The 26,305-nt window shown below is 43.0% G+C and overlaps 1 protein-coding gene across 1 annotated transcript in view; it reads left to right on the forward strand.

Moving 5' to 3' along the window:
* rev3l (REV3 like, DNA directed polymerase zeta catalytic subunit) overlaps positions 1-26,305 on the forward strand; it is a 74,201-nt gene that overhangs the window by 18,193 nt on the left and 29,703 nt on the right. The window contains exons 2-8 of the mRNA XM_041958212.1: positions 14,029-14,218; positions 14,411-14,485; positions 16,725-16,885; positions 20,331-20,472; positions 20,908-21,002; positions 22,427-22,531; positions 24,146-24,230. Of these exons, the coding sequence (XP_041814146.1) occupies positions 14,029-14,218; positions 14,411-14,485; positions 16,725-16,885; positions 20,331-20,472; positions 20,908-21,002; positions 22,427-22,531; positions 24,146-24,230 (853 nt within the window). The remainder of the gene's footprint in view (positions 1-14,028; positions 14,219-14,410; positions 14,486-16,724; positions 16,886-20,330; positions 20,473-20,907; positions 21,003-22,426; positions 22,532-24,145; positions 24,231-26,305) is intronic.

Genomic DNA, 26,305 nt, shown 5'->3' on the forward strand with positions numbered 1-26,305 from the left:
GTTGCAGTTGTTTGTAGTTTATCATTTCAAATATCTTTTTTAGTTCCACAGTCCTTGTCTTACATCTTCCCCAGCAGCACAATACTGTGTCTGTCTGACCAAAGAGATGACAGATTACTTAACCTGCTGTGTTTAAGCAAAATGTTTTATTTTGAAGTGATGTGTTAGAAGATGTGACAGTGTCCCCTCCAAAATGGTGGCTTACGCTTTGTAAGTCATCATACTTTAATATTGAAGTTGTTAGTTATTTTAAGACACGCTTTCAAATTCTAATAATGGCAGAAGTTGTTTTGTGAAACAGAGACGTTTGCTGCCTCACTCAAAATGAGACCAGGAATCTTGTTTGCCACCTGTTTTGATCAATATAATGCTACTAAACTCTCAGCCACAGAAGTGTAGATTCATGAAATTTCATGCTGAAATAATGTTAAATCCAATGCTGGCTCACTGATAAACAGTCCAAAAAGGACAAGATATCCAGCTGTCCATGAGAAAAATCTGACCTATTTTACTTGCCAGTAGTTCTAAATGTAAGTTGTGGTTCAGAATCTGGAACCAGACCTTTAGACCTCAAAAATATTTGCTAATAGATGTCAGACTGTCATTGTCCATGGTTGGGCAGCAAGCGATGTTGTGAATATGTGGTCTGTGTCTTAAACAGTTAGGACACCAGGGCGACACACAAAATCCAAATTCTGTCTGGAAAAACTTTTGAACTTTTGACATGCACTTCTGAAATAGAAAATATGAGGATGCAGCACAGCCATTCATTTCACTTTGCTGAAACATGATGACAAGATATAACCCAATGGATCATGAGTTTGTGACTGGTTGTGCAGGTGAGGAGTGGATGGATGGAAAGTACAGAGAAAAGAGAGCAAGCAATCAACGAGAGGGATTTCACTTTTGCAAAAAGACTCCGGGCTTTGGAGGGTTCACCATCTTGTTACACCCTCTGTGTAGGGCTGGGCAACATGGTAAAAAATATGATCATTTTTTCCACATTGATCAATCTTGATATTAATCATAATATATAATTTGATAACACTGCCAGTTTGAAGAGCATCTTGATAATGACTGTTCTCCTGTTGTGTTCTCCTTGTTCAGCAGGTGTTTGATGAACTGATCATACTGTCTCCCTGTTGTTGCACTTATGGATAATGAGCATAAAATATATACAGGCAGCAACACAGAGAGGCGAAAGTCACTGTGTTCACTTTCACTTTCACATTCACTTTCTTCAACGGTAGCTCAAACAATGCTGTGTGACAGGAAATGGGTGTGCACTTTGCCGTGTAAGCCAAAAACTGCAGACTTACTGTCTGTTTATTGCTGCTGTGTGACAGATGGTTCGATCTATCCATGTAAAGAGTAAAGATGTCCAAAGCTTATTATAGTTCTCAATGTAGATGTGATCACAATCTCCTCGGGAACATTTTATTGCCTAGTCGTACCTTTGTTTACTGTTTGAGAGGATAAACGCACATCTTAAGTGAGAGTGGAATTCCTAACGCTTGTCTGTCCTGATCAAACTGTCATTTGGAGGCTACAGATTGTGGGTTCTTGATGCTAAAGGTTACAGTATATATAAATATATATATATATATATATATATATATATATATATATATATATATATATATATATATTTTTTTTCAGTCAAGACAGTTTGCCCATTATTATTTTCCTGCTTTTGTGTACTTCTAATCACATCCCATGAGTCTCTGTCCATCTTGCTTTTGAGTCATCCCCAACCCATTCCAGATTTGTCTGAGTGTGCTACCTCCATCTACACGCTGTTCTCACCAGCCAGGCAAACATACAGGAATCTTAACGAGAACAAACGTCAGGAAGACCGGCCTGTGCAACCACAGCGTAGGCTGGCCAACATCAGACTGCAGCCAACCTCAATTTTGGTGTTTGCATGTATGAAGATTGATGTATTCTTGCTTTGTCTGCTTAACGAAGGTCTGGCATAAAGCACCTTCCAAGTCACCATCTGGTCAGGCTCATCCTGTCTGCTCAGATGACTGGCTCTACTGTGCCGTCTGTCTCCCCGGCCAGGGAGACATTGGGTGATAGCTGGCATCGAGGTACATCCATGCCTGTCCTCCAGCAGGCTCAGCTTGAGCGACGGGGACATGCTGGCTACAAAGTGGTCATTAAGGAAAAATGGGGAGCCGATTCTGTTCCCTGTCATGAAACTGGGGCAGGGGGACAATGGATTGGTTGCCATTCACTTGCCTGCTACTATCACAAGCATTATAGGTGACTGGATGGATATAGGTATTACAGGTGACTGGATTTGGATAAAACTTGGGACATGATGCACATCACTTCTTGGCTGTTCTTGGCATTGTCAAAGTTATACTGATTTGACCAAGGCTGGATGTGATGTGATGTCATGGATTGAATCACCACTGGTGTGCAGTTTGCTTACTGTTGCCTTGTTGATGTCAAGACTGGGAACAAAAATGCATCTTTAGCCTGCCACAAATGATCATCTTAGTAAGCAGGCCTTTAGCACTGTGCACAGGAGAAACGTGGGAAGTCCTCCAGCTTGTTTAGGAACAACCAGGCTTGGACGTCATCTCTCCTCAGCCCCTGGCACGTTGCTCAGGCATTCAGCCAGGACAGGCCTGGCTGTGCAGCAGGAGGGAGGGGCTCACCTATTTGTCCAGTCAACAAAGCCCAGACACAGTCAGAGAGGTAGACTCGCCCATTCAGTCTCAGGCTTGGACACCCTCCGAGCAGCTAGCAGCAGTAGGGGGCTACTACAGTAGTTTTTTGTTTTTTGAGAGAGGCTTTGTGTATTGCGAGGAAATGCCCCTTTTTCTGTGCTGTGATTGAAATATGTTGCATGTTTGAGTTCACATTTCCCCTCAGGCACAGCAATGATTGGTGGTCAGCTGTGGTTGTTGTTCGGGGTTGGGGATGCAGAAAGGTATTATATCAGAACACTGCTTACTTTGAATTAACAATTGAATGATTGAAACTGGGTGAGATTGTTAGGATTTCTTTTGCAGCGATGCACTTCTGTAAATACTGAACCTGCCGTGCTGTATTGCTAGCAGTCATGACCAGGGACTATGATGCATCAAAGGTTTGCCCAGACTGCAGTGGACACCCTTCATCTATGTAGGTCACTGTGGCTGCCTTGTCTTTGCCTTGCCCCCTTACAAAATTTAAAACATCCCCTCACAGATTCCATCTCATACTCGTATGTTTTGATTGAAAGCTCCAGAACTACCACTAGATTGACTTTGAAGTGACATTGTTTGGTCAGTTGCTGTTTCCAAGTTCAAGAATGAACATGGAAGAGAAGACGTCTGAGTAATGGCGTAGCACCATTGCTACCATTGGTGTTCAGGGCTGCCCTTTCTCTAACTTCCCGATATAAAGCATGGTAGTGGTCAGCTCGTGACAACTTGTAACGCGAAGCAGCAGCAGGATGTGTTCAGTTTGCATTGCTGATGGGGATTGTTTGGTGTATGATGGTTAAGATTATTGGACTTGCTCCCAATAATATCTCTGCTGTTTGGAAAATGCATTATTTTTGTGGTCCAGAGAGCACAGAGTACATTAGATGCAATCATTGGTGTTTCATCAGGTTTTATGTTAAGTCTGGCCAGCTGAGTCACTGATAGGGCTTGTTTAAATGCACCAGAGCTACTCTGTTTATATGAGTGCGAGAGTACAAAGGATGAAGGACTGCTGTTTAGAGCAAAGTTGACTGACCCAAGCTTTGCAGTTTATGTTGTGTTTCAGAGAACAAGTGAGTGATGCAGATGTATATGAGAGTGAAGGAGCTTGCTGCTCTGGCAGAGCAGCCTTCTCCAGACAGCCTGAAAAAAACAATACTCCTGCATTTAGGTAGTGTAGTGCTTAAGATGCAAGATGTGGATTGCATCCCCCCCATGACCAACTGTGTGCACATAATAAGAGTTAAGGAGACAGGCTGTTTAAGAGACAGCAGACTGCTATATTTTTTAACAATGTTTTCATGATTGAAGGACAAGACTGATTCCTATTCGTCACCACAGCAGATGCTGATTCCTGACAATAAAGTGCGTCATGTTATCTCTCTTTCAGATGCAAGTTTTGTAGGAATCACCGCTGTGCATCATTTCCTTTGTGGCGGTGAGCGCGAGCTGCAGCAGTCAGTGTGTAGATACTCTTGCAAGATGCACTATTTGTTTGTTTGTTTGAGTTGCCATTGCTCTCTCACACTGCAGTTAACAGCAGCAGTTGGTGGTTCTTTGTTAAAGGTTTTACAGTGTAGCAGCAGCCATTGCACAGCACGTGTTGTTTTCTGCATGCTTTCTCTTTCCTCTTTTCTTTGAAAGTACGCTGGTCACCTGAGTGCCAGTGTGTTTTGGAAGGAGGCAGTAGGAAAGAACCGGCTTAGGGGTACCACAACCAATAAACGTATCAAGAAGAACCTTTGCACGGTCAGTGCTGCAGCAGGTTCAGTTTCCCAGAGGTATGTGCTGGATCCGTGCACCAGCTGCAATTACATAATTGCAGAAGTTTGTGGGTACGTGTACAAGATTGTGACGCTTAGCGCAAAACCATGCAGCGGGTCATATTGGGCATTCATGGTACTTCTTCCACAAGTCTATTAATGAAACACTGGATTTAAAATATTGTTAATTGTACACTTGACAGCTGTCTTCATTGAGGATCCTTCATTTACCTTCCCAATGTGTTCCAGAAAAGCTAAAATCCTCCCTGAAATAGTGGCTCAGTCTGGCAACACGCCAGCTCTCCCACCATGGCCAGACTTCACCGGCCTGACTCCTCCACAAAGATCCGAGCACACAATGCAGGCCACTGTAATTAGTTTATAAAGCAGAGAGCATAAAGTCCTCTTCGGCTCTCATTCATACGCTGACTGCTCATCTGTATATCCCATCCCCTCTCTCCTCTCCTGCAGTTAATTTAAGGAGCAGATGATGGGAGTGAATCCATTAGAAAGAGTGTGATTTAAAGGGTTGTCACCCTCCTCTGTTCACTCCACCTCCTCTTATTGCAGTCATTCTGTTCTCCGGCTCACACACACACACACACACACAGACACACACACACACACTGGAACTCCACTCATTGTGTGGATGTCTGTATCCCTTCACGTCTGACTTCTAACTGTTCTACTCTTCCTCACTAAATATATGCAGAAGCTTACTCTATGAAGCATCTCAATACAGGAGCTGCACTCCAAGAATATTTACTGGAATCCATCTGGGAATGACCCCAACATCATTGAGGGACATAACCACACACACCGCCAGCAATTAACTCATTAGAACAGTGGCAGCGAACATGAAGGGTGGTGCCAGCACTGCTACCCTGGCAGAGGAGGTATTGATTGGCCGGTCTCATCATGCAGATTAGTTATTTCTGCTTGGAACTGACTATTTATATATTTGCTGGGTAACACACAAAAACACTCTTCCAATTTCATACACAGGCTTAAGAATTATGCGTGGGTGGCGGGTGTTTGTGTTTTTCTGCATTGGCATGTGTTTTCTAGACCACCACCAATGTATGAGAAAGAGCTGCTCCTAGCAGAGGATATTGGGTTTGGTAGTGTAAAGGGTTGCGGCAGTATATCGGTTTTCCAGTTGTGCTGAGGAGCACAGGCTTTTGTTTCTTACAGGATCTGGCTACTGCAATCAGTTGATTTTTGGCAAAATTTTAAATTAGAATACATAGAATTTTAACTTTAACACAGGCTGTTGAAGAAAAGACATAATGTATTTTTATAGTGGTTATCTGATCAGTGCAACCGTTGACTGATCTCTGGGTGTGAGACAGCAGTGATATTTGTAGGTTGGGGAGTTCCTGTGGGAATCATGTGTTCATGTTTTTCTGTATAGCCTGACCAACACTGGATTTTTTAGGCAATATTGATATTTTTCCCTATAATTGGCTCATAGTACATTTTAAAACATAAAAATGTACCAAAAACTGCCTTGATATGGATTCTTAGATTATTTTTTTTTAATTTTGATGAAGATGCAGTATATAGTATATATACTTGTTCTGCTCTCTTGTGAACAAACAAACATGATGGAGAGTGTTTCTAAATGACCTCAACCCTAAGGTGGCTTTTCTGTCCTGCATTTTCTTGTTTTCTGCCAACATATACAGCACATCAATACATCTGCAGTAAGATAATATCTACTACTTGTTTACTAGCTGTTTATTATTATTTTAACTGAACTGCTAACGTCCAAATGTATTTTGCCTTCTGCTGTTTTTTTCAGTCACAAAACAGCTTCAGGCCAACTCTGATATAAATGTAAAGCAGGAAAACCAAGATGCATGGGATCAGGTTTGTCATCTGGCTGTATACAGTGTATAACACAGTGTTTAATTGCATCTGGATCTTATCTGTAAATGGGGCAATTAAAACGTCGTGTAGATGGGGCCAAACGTTCTTAGAAAGTCTGACTCCCGCTTAAGAGACCAAACAAACCTGTTTCCCAAAATATATGTGTGTTCCTCAACATACAATCTCTCTCTCTCTCTCTCTCTCTCTCTCTCTCTCTCTCTCTCTCTCTCTCTCTCTCTCTCTCTCTCTCTCTCTCTCTCTCTCTCTCTCTCTCTCTCTCTCTCTCTCTCTCTCTCTCTCTCTCTCTCTCTCTCTCTCTCTCTCTCTCTCTCCCCCTGCTTGGCACTGGGCCAGACTGACTCTAACTACTGACTCTGTGTGTGTGTGTCAGATTACTGGCCTTTAATTCTATCACCTCTCTAAACTGAGTGTACTGTATGTGTTGTGTATTTTCCATTTTGCTTGCCCGTGTGCTCTCAGATACCCTCATTTTGTAGCTTGACATTAACATCTTGGCCCTTAGGCTGAATGGCCTATGATCTCTGCTCAAGTGAACCTTGATTAAAGTTTTTGAGGGCCAGGGTGAGTTTTCCTCACTTTCACCACCATCATCATGGATGTGAGTAGTGAGCACATATACTGCCATTCTGAAGTTCCCTCTCCAGGCGCTGGGAGTGCTCAGGCCTAGATTTCACACAGCTTTCCCTGAGCCATTTTAATTAATGCCAGCGCTGGTTTTATTAACATTTTCTGCCACTCCTCCCTGTGGCAGCTCTGTCTGATTACAGAGTCTGACTGCTCCCTCAAACCGCTAATCACATGTGGAATACACAGAGAGTAATGGATTTTGCTCCTTTTAGTACAGTTAAGTCTACAGTTCATCAAATGCCACATTCTGAATGTGATTACTGCTTATAGATCTCAAAAAAGACTGCTTTCGCTTGCAGGTTTCAGGTGTGAATTTGTATAAGTGTGTGTGTGCAGCAGAGCATTTGCACTCAGCAAACCTACCTTTGACAAATAGAGGTCTCTTCCTTCTGTTTCTGTGTTCCAGTAGGCAGTCATGCATTTGGAGTTCACAGAAGTTATGCTTGTAGCAGGAGCGAGGATTTGCTGCTTGAACAAAATCAACAAGTTCTACAAATTGGCTCTGTGTGTTTGCATATCTTACCAGCTCCTGAGCAGAGAGCACCCTTTTGTCCTTCAGCACCATCACTGACAGATTTTAACATTTGCCAGGAAATGTGACTGTTTTTCCCATAAGAAGCTGGACTCTAACTGGAGCTGAAGCTTTAAACTACAGCTGGTTACCAAGCAGACAGAGTAAAGAGACTTAACTGCCAAGGAAAAAGTTACCAGCATGACTCATGACTGATGGCCACTGCTTACTTCTCATCCTGAGAAAACCCCGCCTCTTCAGAGCAGAGTGTCACATCCACATGACTTCAGTGTACCACCACAAACCCCTTAAAGGCACTGCACACACACAGGTGTTTGCACTTATGATGCTGATTAGACTGATTAGACCAGATTGAAGCGGGTGGAGCTATGCTTGAATAACATTAGGTTGATCTCCATGTACCAATATGCACAATTAAGGTGTAGCTTGTCTTTTATGAAGTTAAGATCATTTGGGAAATGTCAATCAAGGCCTCTCTACACTCCCACACAGTCCAGAGAAGTCTAATCAGCCAAAATAAATAATGAATTGAACACCAGTGTGGATCTATCATAGGTTTTTGGAGCCTTAAAAAAGGCTGAAACCTGAAGCCTTGAATCCATTAAGCAGAACTATAAACACCGAATTTATACCAGATGTGCGATGTCAGTGATGCAAAGTACTACAAAGCTTCCATTTGTTGATACCAATCTCCATTCAGCCATCATTGCTGTTCTGTCAGCAGCACAGCTATATGTGGGTGCTGACTGTCAGAAATACCATCAAAACTTCTGTCTGGTTCAGTAGTTACAAAGACTCCTACATAGACTACAGAAATGTACACATCGAAAACAGGAATTGTTTTTATTTACTGATTCTGTCGACCAAGGCTTTATATTTATTTATATATACTGAATCTGGACATATCATTGTGAAAACTGGCTGATCGTTAGACATATAGATCGTAAATTTATATCATATTGACAGTAGGAGATTGTGTGGCTTGAATGGCTGCCTGTGGAGATGATGCTTCACCAGTCTCTCAGAGTTGTTGAAGTGTGTCTGTTGTGTGAGTCAAGTGAAGGATGTCACAAATGCAAGTGTCCAAAGTATTTTTTGATGAATACATTTGCTGTATAGAATCTAATAATTGCCTGAAAATAGTGAAACGTGCCCATTACAATTGCAGTAGATGTCAATAGCGATCATCCTGTGGTCTAGCATGGCTAACAGCATGTTAACAGCTGTCAGCTGATAGCTGCTGGCTGACTGCCTTACTGACCCAGTGGAGGTGAGGGGCTGCCACTACCCCAGGTGCTGAGTCATGGAGCTGCCGTGCAGATTGCCATGAGGACATGGGGGGCGGGAGGAGAAGACACTGAGGGAGGCACTTGGCAGAGTGGACCTCCTCCACTTCCCCCACCCCACCCCCTCAGAGAGAAGGACCTGAAACTGTCACAGCCCCTCCGTCCTTCCCTTTGTCATTGACAAATCCTCTAGTAGGAAGGAAGCATGTGGCAGGGGAACAGTGAGAAAACAATCACATGACACACATCAGTCACCTCATAATGCACTGAACACAAGCTCCCTGGCAAAACCATTGATTGATTAATCTTTTATCAGCATCAACCACTTGACAGAAAATTAATCAACAATTTTAACAATAGAATAATTGGTGAAATGCAAAACATTTCCAGCTTCTCCAATAAGAGGATTTGCTCTTCCAACTGAACAATTGATGAACTGAAAAATAACTCACAGTAATCGATAATGAAAATAATTGTTAATTTGACAGATTCCCAAACAATCAAGTGCTGGTTCATCCTACTGAGGTGTTGGCAGTTTAAGAAAAGATGAAGCCTTCCTGCACACAGCTGAATGGAGACACGCTGACAGATTTGAACAGAAAGTATGAAGCGTCCAGTCACACAAAACAGTAGCTGTTGTGTTTGGACAACGAACAAGCCACAGCAAAACGTTAAAGTTACACCTGAAAGCAGTGTCATCACTTTTACCTCAATAGCAATGAACTGACTGTTCTTTTTAAAATGCCCTTGTGCAAAAAGTTTTTTGTTGTTGAAGTAAAATCCTTATTAATTATTTGTGCTGATAAATCTCAGTTTATGACTCTGAGTTGCATTTACTTACAATACTCGGTTAAGATCCACTGCATTGGACTCAGTCCCAAGACGAAGTTTATTAAAGGGTTCAGAGTTTGGCCAGATGTGGCTGATCGACATTAAACACAGTTTCCTAACAGCTGTCATTATGAGATTCAGTGTTTCCACTGTCCATTGTAATTCAGTCAGTCATGGTGGGCTTTCACTTTGATTCTGAGTGCCATGTTAATTCCTCCTGGTAAATGATATTGCCTTTATATTTGCCAGGTCATGCGTGTAGGTCTCCATCGGAAAGGATAGAAAAGATGAAATCATGAGGAAAATGGTTGGATCAGTGCAAATCAAGTAGAACTAGACTTATATAACAGTCTCATCTGCAGGATGCTTTAGGACCTGTTTTACCAGACTGCTTTGTCTGAAACATGGCCTGGTCAAGTGTCCAGTTTTGAATTACTGTTGACCTTCATAAAAAATTGATTGGTATTTTGGGTAGGTGTAATTTGTTGTACAAATGACTGTGACTGTGGAGGAATTTCCTCAACATACCAATTAGAGACTCATAATGTCACTTTCAGAAAGTCTTTGGCTAATTGACAACATTAAAGTGATGAGCCATCCAACTGAAGCAGCAGATGTTCTCCCTATCTGAAACATGAAATCCTGCTCAGTATACATGTCCCCCCACCACCTCTGTGCTAGCATCTTGTTCCCTCTCACACCCAGATACACACACACATGCTCTGTCTTTATTACTCTGGTGCTTTCTGCAGTATTGTGTTCTTCTTTTCCTTCTTCTGCAGACACACACATACTTTCATTATCATTTTTTCCTGTGACTCTCTTGCTTTCACAGACACACACTTGCTCTCTCCGTCTCTCTTTCTGTGGCCTGACCAGCTGGGTGGAAAGAATCACTTGTTTATCTCTGGTGCTGCCTGTCAGGGGCTTTTGCTTTGCCGTTGCCTAGCAACTGCAGCAGAAGCCGGCATTGGCTGTATGTGCGTGCGTGCGTGCGTGCGTGCGTGCGTTTGTTTGTGCGTGCATGTATGTGAAAGACTTCATGTTGACATGGCAGGCTGTGGACAGACAGACGCGTGCCGTCCTTACTGCTCCCCTCACCTCCTCAGTGGCTGCCAGCCTTTGTGTGGCTCCCAGTGGAGCTACACACACCTTGGACTTGATCAGCTGAGACACACTAATAGATATTCCTGACTACACAGAGACCTACTCATCCCACTGTCTCTCTGCGTCTAACTGGCTGCAATAACATAACATATTTTTTCATTTAACTGTTCAGTCATAACCCCTTTCACTCGTAAAACTGCATCTCTGCCCCACATCCACTCTCTCAGTGGATGCACTGCACATTTTATTTGTATTGTATTTGAGGCTGAACAAGTATTTGTGATGAATAGTTGCATTTGAAATTGCATTCTGATGTCAAATATGATAGCTCATTACATAACAGTAATCCAATTTATAATTGATATCTATTAGGTTTTTGGTGGAACTTACAGAAACTATGGACTTATAACAGCCTCATAACCAATATATGACACTGTGAAAATGGATAAGGTCAAACAACAAGCCTCAGTCTGATTTTACTCAAGTCAAACCTTTCTGGCTTCATGGGGTCTAAAGAAAAAACTTGATATGTGATTACTTTACAGAAGCACGATAATCAATAAATACCTGGCAACTATTTAGTGAAGTATTTCAAACCTTCCCATTAAGGACATAAGAGACACAATCAACTTTTGATATGTGCACGTTCCTTGGCTCATCATAGCAACATGTGAAGAGGGCTTCCAGCCAGCTCATTTTGCTCATAAGGACCAGACCAGGGTTAAATTATTATCGTGAAAACTGAGTCCATATCCCAAAAATATTCAATTTACTGTGATGGACAAAAGCAGCAAATCATTACATTTGAGAGGTGTTTGGCATTTTTGCTTGATAAATATGTGATATTTCATCTTTGGTCTCTTGATTGCTGTGGAGATTGTGTGCTAGGTTGAGTTTAATATTTCATAATGCAGTCATTTAAGCATGGCATTCATATAAACATTTCATTTCTAAGGACTGAAAGACAAATATAAACTTCCCTTTCATCTCATAATGATGGCGTGTTTCCCTCACACACAAACCTGTCTGGATATTTGGCAGGGAGCTGTGCATGTGACCTCCAGCATGTGCTGCTCCCTCAGTCTCAAACAGTTGAGTCAGTCTGAACACCAAACCTGCCCTGAGAGAGAAGCTCATCATCGTTCTGCACCACACCTCCCCTCCTGTTTGGAGCTAGTCGTGTGTATCACTGTGCAGAGAGCTGCTGGGAATATTTCTTCCTCTTATGGAAGCTTCACTTTGGGTCCCGCAATCTCAACAATCGTGCCCAGGGGACTAACCCAAAGCATCGCACACAGCATCTGTCATACCATAGCATGAGGATGGGGAGCTGGCGAGCTGTAGATGTGTGCCTGTAAGTGTGTGTGTGTTTGTGCGTGTATGGGGTGGAGGAACGGTGGCAGAACCCTCCTTCTCTTTCCTCTTCTCAAGCCCTGCTGTCAGCAACAGGGCTGGGAAGGTAGGCATGTCTCTGGGCATGTGCAGACACGTCTGGGCAAGAGTCAAGCTCCTGCTCGATACTGCCTCCTCCTGTCCGACCGTCTGTCTGTCAGCCAGTCACTGGTGCCAGATACTGTAAATGGGGAGAGTCATAAACTCAGGTTTGTGTGTGCCCCAGCACCCTCATCCTTTGTTGTCTTGATTTTTACATGACTGTCGTTTGTTGCTTATGCAGCCTGATTAAACATAGTGTGGGCTGCTACAGCAGTGTGCAGATAAAAGCCCAAGCTTATGCCAGAAAGGAGATGAATTGTAGCGTGGTGTCTGCAGCACAGTTCACCTCAGATGACTCTCAGCAGTCTGCCAGGGAGTGATGATGTCACAACGTCCCTTGTTATAAATACTGTATCTCCCTCTCTCCACACCGGCTGACCTCACTTCACAGCGCTCAAGACCTCAATCCTCTCCGCTTTACCCACAATCCCCAGAGATGCCCTCCCCTCTTTGTTTCTATTTAGTTATTTAGCTAATGGCATGCTTTAACACTGTGTGCATGTCTGTCATGAATCATGGCATTACAGGCTTGTTGTCACACTCATCCATCTGTGTTGCTTTGCAGTGATTGGTCAGAAAGTGTACAGGAAGAAAAAAAACAGTTCACTGGACTCTCAGTACACTCCATCCATCTCAATTGCACCCTGCCAGTGCATTTAATAGTCTCTGCGAGGACTGTGTCACTGGTGCTGGTAAAATGAGTACTGTGGGTTGATTCATATGGTCCTGTAATACTGGCAATGCTGACAGGTATCAATGAAAAGATGAATTGAAAAAAATATGAAATCACATTCATGCTAAAATGCTGGCATGTAGCCTGATGTGCATCTGGATTGAAAGTTTGAGCAGCTGCCTTTGGTTTGTTAGCATTATTCTCTCTTCGTCCTGTTGCCACTCTATTGTCTCAGTTGGCTTTTCTTTTCCTGAGTGCAGACCATGGCAAAAACTAATATGGTTGTTTCAGTCTGGAAATTTAGAGAATTGTAGTAGTTTTAACCATGATACTTTTTTTGGTACTGACCAAAATGTGCCTGTAGTCGTAAGCATGGACAACTGTCAAGTACAGAAAGCTGGCATCGAATATATCTGGTCATTACCAGCTTTCATTTCTGTTTACTTCATCTCATTTCTTTTAACGGCTTTGCTTTCTTTTATTACGGTTTTGCTCAACTGTTAGATGCTTCTGTAGTTAGGCAGTGAGGAATGAAGAAAATCAGTTTCTGTTGTGTTAGCTCACTTACTATGTGAGAATATGAAAAGGCTGTGTGACTTGAATGACTCCATGAAGGTTGGGTACCAGCAGCCAAAACAACTGAAACAGAGAGCAAAGGAAATGTAGCTTTAATGTAGGGTTGTACAAACGTAATGTGGGGAAATCTGTGCAGGGACAGCAGCGTCATTTTAGACAGTGTAATATAGCAGAGCAGTGCATGAAAGTGAGATGCTTATGGTGTATTTACAAAGTCAAATCTCACGTCAGATCACATTTACTGAGGTCAGCATTACAGTAGGTGTGATGAGGGCTGATGTCAATGAAAGGCAAGATGTGCAGTAGTAAAAAAGATATTCAGTTAATTTTATTTTCAGTTTTGTTTAAGTGATTGAATGAAGCTTTAACTTGTAATTTCATACACTGTGTTAGGGACAAAAAGGCTGTTTTTCTTTATGCTGTCTTGCCCTTGTATGGTCAAACCAATACAAATGTTTTTGCCTTATTAAACATGATGGGACATGGATAAATGACATAAAACTGAAAGTGTGATGTTCAATAGAACATTGTTGTCTCATTGCAGGTCAGAAAACATGTCTCCATCTCCATGGCGTCTTCCCGTACATCTACGTGCCATACGACGGCTACGGCCAGCAGCCAGAGCGCTACCTGCGGCAGGTGGCCTTCAGCATCGACAGGGCTCTCAACGTTGCCATGGGAAACCCCGCATCCAGCGCTCAGCACGTCTTCAAAGTGGTGCTGGTCTCTGGCATGTAAGTGACTCGTGATTTGCGGTCACGCCAACACAACAGCTGTTGAAGTCGAGATTTGCTCCAAGTAGCAGTGTGAAGAATGACTGCTAAACCCTTTCAAAATTCATAAAAGAACTAATCTTTATAATGCATGATCCAGATTTATGTGCAGTCAATTCTTGTAATCCAGGTGGTCTTTTTCTTGTCTTACAGGCCTTTCTATGGCTACCACGCTAAGGAGAAGCACTTTATGAAGATCTATCTGTACAATCCTCAGACGGTCAAAAGGTAAGGTTAGAGCAGATCGATGCAGCTTAATGTGAATAGGGATCATCCTGAGCTCCAGTTGTTTGATGTTACTGAGTGCCAAACTGTGTGCGCATGACTCCGCCAGCTCACTAAACTGAAATCGATTGCTGTGTATTCAGTTGTACAAATTGATTGGCTGAGTGTGTGTGTTTGTGTGTGTTTGTGTGCATGGACGCACACCGGGAGACTGAGAATTATTTGCCAGAGCGATCAGCGTCAGTGGTGACAATGTGAGTGGAGTTGTGCTGCTGAATTGGTACTTGGCAGAAAGTGGGTGAGCCACACATAGGGAGAGAGGGAAAAGAGAGTGACAGGAGGAGGCTTGACGAGATTGCTGTATGTAACGATGAGGAAGAGAGAGAAATGAAGAAAGGGGAAAAGGCAGACTAAAATCCAGACTGAGGAAGGAAAAGAACAAGGGACCACAGCAAAGAAATGAACAGAGCAGTGAAGAGAGATTCAGGGAAAGGGTGGAGAGGGTAGCTAAAGAAGGGGTTGCAGGAAAGGAGCAGAGGATAAAAAGGCTGAGGGAGATGAGAAAGAAGAACAAGACAATTTGAGTGGCAGGTATGGCTGCCCTGCATCCCTCCTCAGCCCCACGTCTCTGATCAGTCAGTCAATCAGTCTACACGCTGCTTTGACCTTTAAAGGGGGAACATGACTCCAGGCCAGAGCTTAAACATTCACACAGTGAACCGCTCCCCGTTCATCTTGATCTGCCAAGTGCTGCGGATGCAAGGATTTCTCTGGTTGGTGATGGTTCTGGAAAACAGGTTGTCCTTTTTGCTGTGTGGACACTTGACACAAATTTAAATGAAAGGATTGCCTTTATATATTTTAAAAAGGCACTCCACTGATTTTAAATGTCAGAGTCAATTTGACATTTAAAAACAGTTGTCTAATGTCTTCTGTGGCTCAGAGGAGCTTTCTAATTCTGAAGGCCTTTTTACATAGAGCACATCCCAAATAAACAGCACAAAGATGCAAAAACATAAAGCTTTGTCAAGACTGAAAATGACCGATGTGACTCTGGGTTATCTCAGAAACTACACATTTTTAAAGGAGACCTTAAGGATTTTACACCTCTGGAAAGGTATCATGGCATTACATCACCCACAAGTGAACAGTAGAAATACAGCATTCATGTTACAAAGTAACCACCAATGTGCATTTGCATGTATTTCATTGACCAATGCCGTGGCTTGCCAGATGATGCACTGTTACTTTGCAGGAAAAATTGAGCCTGGTTTACCGTTTTGCCTGGCTGACCCTGTGTTGGCAGCCCTGTCGTACTGGTGGACTGGTTGCATTCAGGTAGAAGATAGTGCAGTCTGAAACTGTATGAAAAATGCAGCCTCTCATTCATTTGAATAATGCCTCAGTACCTGCACAGAGGCCTTTGGCCAAGAAAATGGGGGTCAAACAGCTGAAAGCTTCAATTTGTGCCATAACACTCAGCATAATCTGGTACCATAACCAATCAAGCACATATTCCAGGAAGATCACTTATGATATAAGGCTACTGGTATTTCTACTGATTGTTGTGGTGAAAGATAAAATCATGGTCACAGTGGTGGTAAAGTCAGAGTAGTATCAGTGCAGTAGCTGTGTTTGGTGTCAGATAAAGCTTCAAATTCATGATATGTTACTCAAACTGGACGTCCTGGATCATAAGTCATTGTCTGAGTCCCTGCTAAGGCCTCGTTCATGCATACTGATTTAAATAGCAGACTCTCTCTTGCCACTCGTACCCAGCTGTGTACTCAGATGGGCAATTAGCTTCTCACATTTCAGCTATATTGGAGGACAATGAAGCTGTACATTTCCTGGGCAATGTGTTTCAATGCATCATTTTCTCACTGCGGTCCTGGTTATATTGTAGAAACCTGGAAAGTCATTGACTGCAAAACAGTCAAGCTGAGTAAGATTGCTTGTCTCGAGGTTGTCGTCACACGTGTCACAAGACATTTGCGTGAAGTTGAGCCTTTCCCAAATTCCACCAGGCAAAGACCAACAGCCAAAACCCCTTGATTTCAAAGGGAGAAACGAATCCTCTTCTAATCAACACCATCTGAGCCACACAAAGAACAACCTGTTATTGTGTAGCTGAGGGGAAATGACTGCTAAATGTGTGTAATTCTCTCTAATCAGTAAGTGTGTGGTTTTTTAACCAGGGTGGCAGATATCTTTATAATGGAATAACCTCTGTTTGTTGTAGGGTGTGTGAGCTGTTACAAAGCGGAGCAGTGATGAACAAGACTTACCAGCCCCATGAGGGCCACATCCCCTTCCTGCTGCAGCTCTTCATAGACTACAATCTGTACGGCATGAACCTGCTTAACTTGGGGGCTGTCAAGTTCCGCAGGGGCCAGAAAAAAGGTAAGTGGACAGAGGTCACAGCTGATCCCTGCTTTTGTTTTTCCAGGTGTTTTCTCGTTGTGTACTCCAGATGTTTTGGGATACACAGCTCTCTCTCCATTCTAACAGCAATTCCTGTTTTCTTGCTTTATATTTGTCTTTTGAAGTGTTGTAAGGGTTGTCTTTGTAGCTAACCAGTCATTATCTAATTCTAATTTTAGTGTTAAATACAATGCTGACACCTAAACCAAATCTTAAAAAACCAAACAAAAAGGTTAGACCTGATGTTTTTTGCCCATCCCATACCTTCTCTCTGTATGAAGCAGCTCTTAGGTTACACATGTGTCCAGGTATGTCCCTGTGCTGCTGAGGAAGTGGCCAACTTCTGCTGCCACACAGGACACACTGCTGTTTTTGTCCATAGCCAGGTTCCCTCTGGTCACTGCATTGTTCCCTCTGGCTCAGCAGGGATGGAGAGCAGGCCAGGGAAGGCTGCCATGCCTTGTGTCATATCAAATTAGTCCTGATCTCACCTCAGCGTCAGGATGCCTCTGTGGTCTTTTGAAAGCTCTCTCTGTTTTCGTCTCTAATGTCGCCCTCTTACTTCTTTTCACATGCTTCGCCTTGTGGTCTCTTCTCTTTTCTCTCTCTCTCTTCACACTCTCTCTGGTCCATGTTAGCCATTCTGTTCTTTTCATTCCTGCTTGCTGAGGAGGCAACAGTAAAATCTAGTGGAAAAACGAGGCCTCCTGAAAATCATTCAGGAAGCTTCTACAGAATCGGGAGATTGAAGAAAAAAAAACTGAAAAGTTGTGAGGACAGAACAAGAACAAGCGAGCAGATATTGGGTGTCAGCAGCAGGCACTTTGCAGTCTCAAGGCTCTCTTTTTGGTGTGTTTGCCTCGAGCTCCTTGGTGCAGAGGCCTTTGGAGCTCTGTCAGCCCCGCAGAGTGACAATACAGAGACACACACAGAAGAGCTGCATCTTCTCCAGGGTTTGGCTTCAAACACTTCAATCATAACGCTGATGCACCGCAAAAGCTGCATGCATACACTGAAATGTAAACAGAATATTGGGAGTACTTGTCAGGGTGATATTTTCTTTGTCCAATTTTAGCAGCTCTGGACCCAACTGAATAAAAATACATTTTTATCTCCAATGTAGAATCCCAACAGTTACGGTATGTTCCTGGTAACCGTCTCTGTTACTGGTTAGCCTTCACACATCCAGGCCAACATCAGTAATTCATGTGGGGCTGTGTGTCTGGCAACCTGACAAATGTTGGAAGAGTATTTACTCTTATTTGCTTTGGTTTTAGTCTTTAGTCTTCTGCCCTTTTGTGCTGGGCAGTTGGCTTATCAGACTGTTTTCTCTAAAAACAGCTGCTTGGTGTGGTTACATGCTCATGTTCATTGAAAATATTGATTATAGCAGCTATTTATCAGTAGATCTCAGATAAACATTTCAATGGTTTTCTGCCGAAGGTAAAATAAGAGGTAAACACACTGGTCATTCGTCACCAGATAAAGTGTTTGTTTTCCACTCGCTCTCAGTCAGGTTGCCTAATAATGATGTATTTAAAGCAGCTGAAAAGATTCTTAGGAAATGAATTAAAGCTCCAGTAATCCGCTCAAGTATTGTTCAAAATGACCGGCTACTACCGGCTACAGGCATTTGATAACTGTGCATTAACAGGTTTCATGTGTGAACTGACTCCTGAGAAGTGGGGCCACAGGTTTGCTCTAAGGGGGTTAACCTCACAGTCACCAGGGCTCACAGTGGGAGTGGCAGACTGAGGGTCCTCCAGATCTTGGGTGATCCTGATTGAGACTAAACCCCTGATTGCGAACTCTGTTTGATCACAGCTTAGTCTTAATCTCAGACCAGCACCTCCGCTCATCATTGCTGATGAGGCCTCACACCCCACGGTCCCAGAGAGCATCCAGCCCAGCAGAGCGGCCTCCACATGTGGGGGCATTAATGATTCAGGACAGGAAATTCCACTCTTGATTTTAATAAAGTTCTTTTTTCAAAATCCTCACGCTTGACTCTCTTCCGACAAAAGCAGGGCTCCCATGTTTGATCCACCTCTACACTGATGCAATCAGTGGAAAGAGGGCCCCAGTGCCCCAAACAACAAAGAAACTAAAGTACCCAAATAATGGCTACACCTGTTTACATTTTCTTCTCCCCTCAAGCTCGGAGTTGAAAGCAAGTTTTTAATCTGGGATCAAGTGAAAGAATGATAAAAGGGGCTGGACTGGTAAAATAGGCCAGTTTGAGATGAACAGAAGCCTTAATGTGTTTTGAAGTCCACTTCACAGCTTGAACACTCACCTTTGAAACAGTTAACGTGCCTAAACTACAAGTGGAGTGTGACCAACATATGACCCATCTAATAAAGGGTGACTCATTGTACCTACCTATACTCGCCTAATTTACTGCATTAAAGATTAGCATTGTATTTTTTGTTGTTCTGCCAATATTATCATCATGAATAATAGCATTGTATAAGTTTTTGGCTAACCCCAGGTTGGACACGTTGCATTAAACCAGAATTATTGCTTAATGGCAGATTGGACTAGCAAACCACATCGAAACAATTCTGTGATGGTTCATCAATTTCATGTCAACAATTACCAAATAGTTGATCATGAAAGTTCATTCTGATCTCAGAAACTGACACTTGACACAGGTCCACCTTTTCCAGAGCTTTCAACTACATTTCATGGTCATCCTCAGTGGATGAACTTTGACCTCATCATAGAATTTAAGAGATTAACCCCTGAGAAATCATTTAATACCATAAGATCTTTGCTGGAACAATCTAAAGACAGGATGCCTGCTAAAAGGCAGACTGGAGTGGTGCTGGATGTCACATGTGACAGCTGTGGGAAACACATCAGTGACACAGTGAGGACCCTGCACAAGAGACTGAACATCATCTGTGTGTGAACACCACACCAAAACCACTCACAGCATCAACTGGGAAGAGGTCAAAGGTCATCAGCTGGAGAAATATCAAGGACAACATTCACTGCCAATATCCAAGACCAACCCCCACCCACCTCCAACCCCATATATGACCAACTGTAATTTTGTGATTGAAGTTTCACAGTAAGGTCATGCGATGACACCCGAAGCATCTCTATGGCAACCGAGCAAATTTTAGCTGCTGAGGAAGGCATGGTTGAAAGCTCTGGAAAAGACTTGTAAGTGGACATGAAATGTTCTGAGCTGGCTGTCTCCTTCACTGCAGATGGTGAAATGATCTCACTCATATTTGCCACAGACACATGTTTATATCTCCCCATGTGAAGAACAAGTGATGATTGCCCTTTGTCAGCCCTACTGCGGACTTGTCACCAGAAAATGAAGGAAGATATTTTCTTTCAGCCGGCTGACAGCTTCTCTCAGAGCTTAAAGTGCCATTTACTCTACTGTGTGCCTGTGTGTGTTTTCCAGAAGACTCAGCAGTGGTCCCAGACAGGCAAACTCCCAGCAGTCGTCCAAGCACCAGCCCCTGGAAGAGCCCCTGCACCTCCAAGCTTAACGACAGCACCCTGGGGGGCACGTTTGTCCGATGGGACGAGAATGCAATACCCTGGTGAGTCCCACCTGCACAGCCCCTGTGGCAGTAGCTCTAAGTGAATGTCCTGACAGTAAAGGTGAATCAGTTTGTGAGTGTGTGTATCCATTGTGGAGGAAAAATGGTCCTTCGGTGCATTTCTTGATTTTTTTCACATTATGGAAGATATGTTTTTTTTTTTTTCCTGTTTTCACCAATCCTCCTGACTCATCATCTTTGAAGCATTTTAGTTTTTTGAAATATGTTTGTTTTTGCAGTAATGCCCTTTAAAATAACATGACCTAGCAAAAATAACAAAAAAACACAAAAGTCAAACTTTCTTTCATCTTCATGTATCAAAAATTAATTTCTAGCCAGTAGTACAACAGAATTTACTGTAAGTAAGAGTGCTACCTCTTTGAATTTTTCATACGTCTTCTTCAATAATTCCCTGTTCTTCCTGTCTGCCTGCAGCTCCCTAGTCCTGGATGAGGTGGAGAAGCAGAGCACCTGTGAACTGGAGGTTGATGCTGTGGCTGTAGATGTCCTCAATCGTCTGGAAATTGAAAGTAAGATCGCTAAGCACAACGTCCCCACCCACGGCACCCCTCCACCAGTCTTTGCTAGTATCGTAGCCCTCTCTGACACAGTTGTAGGAATAAGACCGGGAGCAGAAAGAAAAGTGAAAGGTTGTCTGCTGAATCATCAGTGCTTGAGGTGCAGCACATTTGGTTGAGATGACTGATGGAACACAGCTGCTCAGAACACCTCCCTCTGATCACCTCCACCCATCAATCCATTAAGCAGCCCGAAACATAAACAGCTGATCTAACACCTCCTGTCACGGGGGAGCAGAGGGAGAAAGAGATTAACTGAGATGAGAGAATCCAGGATGGAGGGATATTTCACTGAAGTGAACATGACCCATAAAGCAGATGGCGTCATCTGACAAAGCCCCGCACAGAACAGAAGCAACCGTTGCTTCTGTTTGCTTAAACCTTTCGATTTAATGAGTGTGTCTCTGGCCTCATGTTTTATAATATCTAAAGGTTTTATACAGTTGGATTTGTTTTATTTTAGACTGTGGTGAAACAAAAGCACTAGGATCAGAGGAGGAGGAGTCACTACATGTTAATAACGAAGCTAAACTAGGCATGCTTTCTACTACAGAAAATACACCTCTTTTTGCTATATTCTACCCTATCTGGGATGCCAAATATATGCCCTTTTTTGGCTTCGGGTTGCTAAGTGATCTTTGTCTGCAGTGTCAAACTGAATGACGCTCTTAAACAAACTGCACATTTAAAGTCACAACTGCAGTCAGTAGTATTGGACCTTTTGCCTTTTTTATCCCTTCAGTCGAAGCCTTACAGACCAGCTGTACTGGTAAGCACAAGGGTGCAGTTCACTGCTTACCCTCATGGTTTCATGGTATTAAAGTCAAACAGTGGGCAAATTCTCACTGGTATGTGAAGCCACAAGTGTAGAGTGTTTGCTGGTGGAGCTTTAAAAGGACCGTTCAGTACACATGTCCTTGTCGGGATGAGGGCCTCAGGTTACAGTACAGCCAGTTTTGCTGAATGTTTTGTTTGTGGGTTAAAGACAATATTTGCATGGAGGCTGTAAGTACGGAGGAACTCTGTATGATTTAGATCACGCTGGACGCAGAAGCATAAACCACAACTAGCATCTGCCTTCGAGTGAAGAAAGGAAAGGAGAGGCCACTCCAGGGCAGGCAGTGCTTGTGTTCTGACTCATACTTTTCCATCTGCTCCATAACAGTGTACAGAAACTGCACTGTTGAAAATAGGACTACAGTATGTATGGGTTGAATTTTATGGTTCAAGTCTGGCATCGCTTTGATTCATCAGTTTTGCTTGCCATAAAAGCTGAAAAAGTCTTTGTCGTAGGTTAAAAACTAGTCACACAGACAATATTAAAGTATGGTGGTATTGTTAGCTGACACGCTCTGTGACTCTTCCTCTGTGTCCAGATCAGATTGGCAGGAACCCTGGCCTGCAGGCCATCTGGGAGGATGAAAAGCAGAGGAGGAGAGAGAAGAACCAGGCCTCCCAGTTAGAAACCCCTGAGTCACAAGGTGAGCATATCCACAGTGGAAACTCTGTCTTAATAACTTTTCTTTTTTTTTTCACACATTAATAGTATGCTATTCTGAACACAGCGGCACAAGAAACTCGTACTTTGTGCTTTGTGTCAATTTAGTGCCATAACCGATTTGGTACGACTATCAGAGGCAGCTGGCAGTCAGAAATATTGTCATGAGATTGTATGAAAAGAACAAAAACAACAATTTGTTAGTTTCTCTCAATATATTCTAACCCACCCACGCCTTTTGGTTCCTTCCTTTCGTCATAAATATGTCTCATTTTTATCAATGACCAAAATGTACTCGGATCAGAAAAGTGCATTTAATTGGACTATTTCCAGCAGCAGATTAATCTGCTGCGGTGTGCTTACTTTTGGCTTTTCCTTCCAGATTCAATGTGTGAGATGTGGCCAGAATTGTCATTTAAAACATTCAGGACATTAACTGATGTTATCAATACAATGTGAAGGAGTGACAGTTCTGGTGTTACAACCAAGACCTCAATGTATTGTGTTACAGAGATATCTACTAAATTTTGCATGCCAACTAGCTGTCCCCCACCCCCCCGGTTAGATTCCTGGTTGGTACTGTATTCCCTGTTGTCAAACGGGCCTCCATCAGTCTCATGGGCTCTGTTTGGTCCCAATTTGGTGATGTTCACTGGGAGGCTGCAGAGCCTGGTACTGAAAATAAGTTGAGTTGTGAGAAATTCTAAATATCTTTGAAAACCAAAGAGAGTGGATGTTTGGAAACATGCTTAATGAAACATGCTTAATGTAGTGTAATTGAAAAAAACTTGAAATGCAAAATGTTCAAAGCTTGAGCAAAGCTGCAGTGCGCTGGCCTCATTTCAGTGGCGCCAGCCTTTCTGTTCTCTGCGATAGAGTTATGACCGTGTTTTGAGGCAATATAAATTCTTTTGTGGCTAACTGTATTGTTTCATTGTGTTTAGCTCCTTGTTAGCTAGTTGTGACATCTGTCTTGGTTTAGTTGTAGAGCCCTGTTCCAGTGGAAGACAGCATTTTGAGTTTCCCATTACCTTCACAAGTCAGGGTATCATCAGTATTATTACTGTCCCTGTGACTGGTGACACATTTTGTCTTCTAACCAATAACAAGAACCTAAATCTTGCCAACTTCGACCTGTCCCCACATGCAGGGAGCTGTCATGGAAACAGGGTGATAAGTAATCACTGGCTAACGTGCTTGTGTTGTGGTTAAATGTGTTTGTTTCACACTTCCAGCCTTACTTTCAAGTACACAGGGTTTCCAGGCCTGAAAGCGTAGCAGGAGGAAATGAAAATTTCCAGGTCTCACAAAGATTACAGTTCACACAGAAAATATGACGACTTTGGAAAGAGTCTGTCGTTCAGTCCTGGTATGTAGAATTACACCCAATCCCATTTTATTGTTGTGATTAAGCAATATAACTCCACTAACAGCAAAATTACCCAGCCACTGCTCGCATACTTAACAGCAATTACCGACCACAGTTTTTTAATTGTTGCGAAAAATTTGAGGTCTGGAAAAGCTCTGGAATGTAAGAACAGAACATTTCCAGGAATGATGAGCGCACTGTTGAAATTGTCTGTCTGATGTTTTCCAGATCGAGGGTTTGTCACTTCCACGGACAGCGAGAAGATATTCCTGAAGAGATTCAAGGAGATTCTGAAGGAGAACGAGTTTGACGTGTAAGTTCCTCGTCCTTCCTGACCGATGTTTCAGGACAAATTTTATCTGGAAGTTCACCGCAGGACAGCTGTCCCACTTCCCCGAGGAAAGCCAGAGAGGAGGCTGGGACTTTTGGAGGAGAGAGACAGTGTGACAGTGTGAAAATGAGCACAAGATGCTTCCAGTCACTTTAGTGAGACATGTTTCCCCACAGTCTCTGACCACATTCAGCTCAAGTTGTCTCATCTTTGGTTCTTTGTGTCGACCTGTAATGAATGTGTTGCATGTCCTCAGTTTCCCTGTGCCTGTCAGCTTCATGTCAGTGTTTTTGTCCGCCTCCTCTTTCCTCTCAGGGCAGGGAGGGAGGGAGCGAAAGCAGGGGAAGACATGGGAAGAAAGGATGGAGAAAGCAAAGTCAGAACAGATGTAGCAAAGGGGGTGGAGGCAGAACGTGTGTAGTATGGAGAAATGGGGAAGGAGAGAGTGAAATGATGATGACGAGGTTACACACACACACACACACACACACACACACACACACACACACACACACACACAGTGTACAGGCAGAAAGTATTTCCTGTTGTAAATAAAAGTACAGTTGGCTCGGCAGCCGTGCGTGCCTCTGCATCAGATCCAGATGGCTTCTATTCACTAACCTCTCATATCAGACAGGAACAGAGGGGAGGGGCTGAGGTGTGGGAGCAGTGTGTCTTTCGTTGTAGAGCTTGTAGAGAGCTTGACTGATGGAACACACACACACACTCAGACTCAGCTCGCTGGCGGCTCTCAACTCTCCCACCGCCTGGCTGTCTCAGTTACTCTCTCTGTTAATACGCACACACAGTCTGTCACTTCCTTTCTGTTGGCTTTCTCTTCCTCTATTATGCACAGCGACTGTTGTTGCTGCATTCCCAAGGACTCACTTTGCAGTGCAGGCTTTGTTGGAAATTTCTCATTCCTTTTCACTTTCATTTCTTTCATCATGCATGTTTTCAGGCTTTCCCTCTGTCACACAAGCAAGCAACCTATGCGCTATTCTAATTTTTATGGACCTTTGTTTCATTACATGCATGACATAGTTTACTTTTTTCTGATTGGATGTAATTCTCTGCTATTCCTTACTTCCACCTTATTCCACCATACCCTTCACGAAATGCTGTGGTAAATATGGATCATTCTTGGTTGAAGGGCCAAGACATGGTGGCGTGGTTTCTGTTGGTTCTAAAGAACTGCAGATTCGCCTCTCACACCTGGTTGGTGGATCCATTCCCCCCTCCTGTGACTACCTTCAAGCACACTGTCCACTCTTTCAGAGAGAAAAGATCTAAGCCTATTGATCAGGGTCCTATCGCCCCTTTAGCACAGTGGTTCCTCACATTTTTTGCTTGTCATTAGAGCTAGATCAATAAATCATCCAGATCCATGTGTGGGCAGGTGGCAGTTTATTGCCGATAAATCAATATGGGTACATATGTCAGCTGAAAAGTAGCAAGAAATTGCAGTACAGGGTTACAGTTACATAGTTTGTCTATCAGAGAACACTGGCTAGTCAATTTTTACACAGTAAAATGTCCTGCTTGGTAACAATATTGGTCACAATCTTTCAAAAAAAACAGAACGGAGGAATTCGTATCAAGGTTATTTCTTTCTATGTCATAAACAAACAAAACAGCCATATTGAGCAATGTTACTTACCAACATTTACTTACAGTACGACCCCTCATCACTGGTTGCATATGTCTAACAATTGTGACCAGTTAAACCAACATACTGTACATACACCGAATTCTGTGTGACACAATATATTTTCTCTGGTTCCTATCCCATCACATGTTCATCGTCATCCTGTGATCTCTTGTGGGGTCTTGACCTCCAGGTTGGGAACCTCTACATTAGACCAGAGTGTCCATTATTGCCAGTGAGTATTAGTAAATAACAAAAACATCGCGCTGGGTCATCATGTTTATCAATGAGCATGATGTTAAAATAAAATAGCTGCACAATGTTGCATTGAGGCGACGAATGTGACATTACAGATTATTACATTTTGCTGCTTCAGACTTTCATGCACATGCCCTTATTTAATTTCTAA

Source organism: Chelmon rostratus, chromosome 18, assembly GCF_017976325.1.
Source record: "Chelmon rostratus isolate fCheRos1 chromosome 18, fCheRos1.pri, whole genome shotgun sequence".
NCBI classification, from domain to species: Eukaryota; Metazoa; Chordata; class Actinopteri; order Chaetodontiformes; family Chaetodontidae; genus Chelmon; species Chelmon rostratus.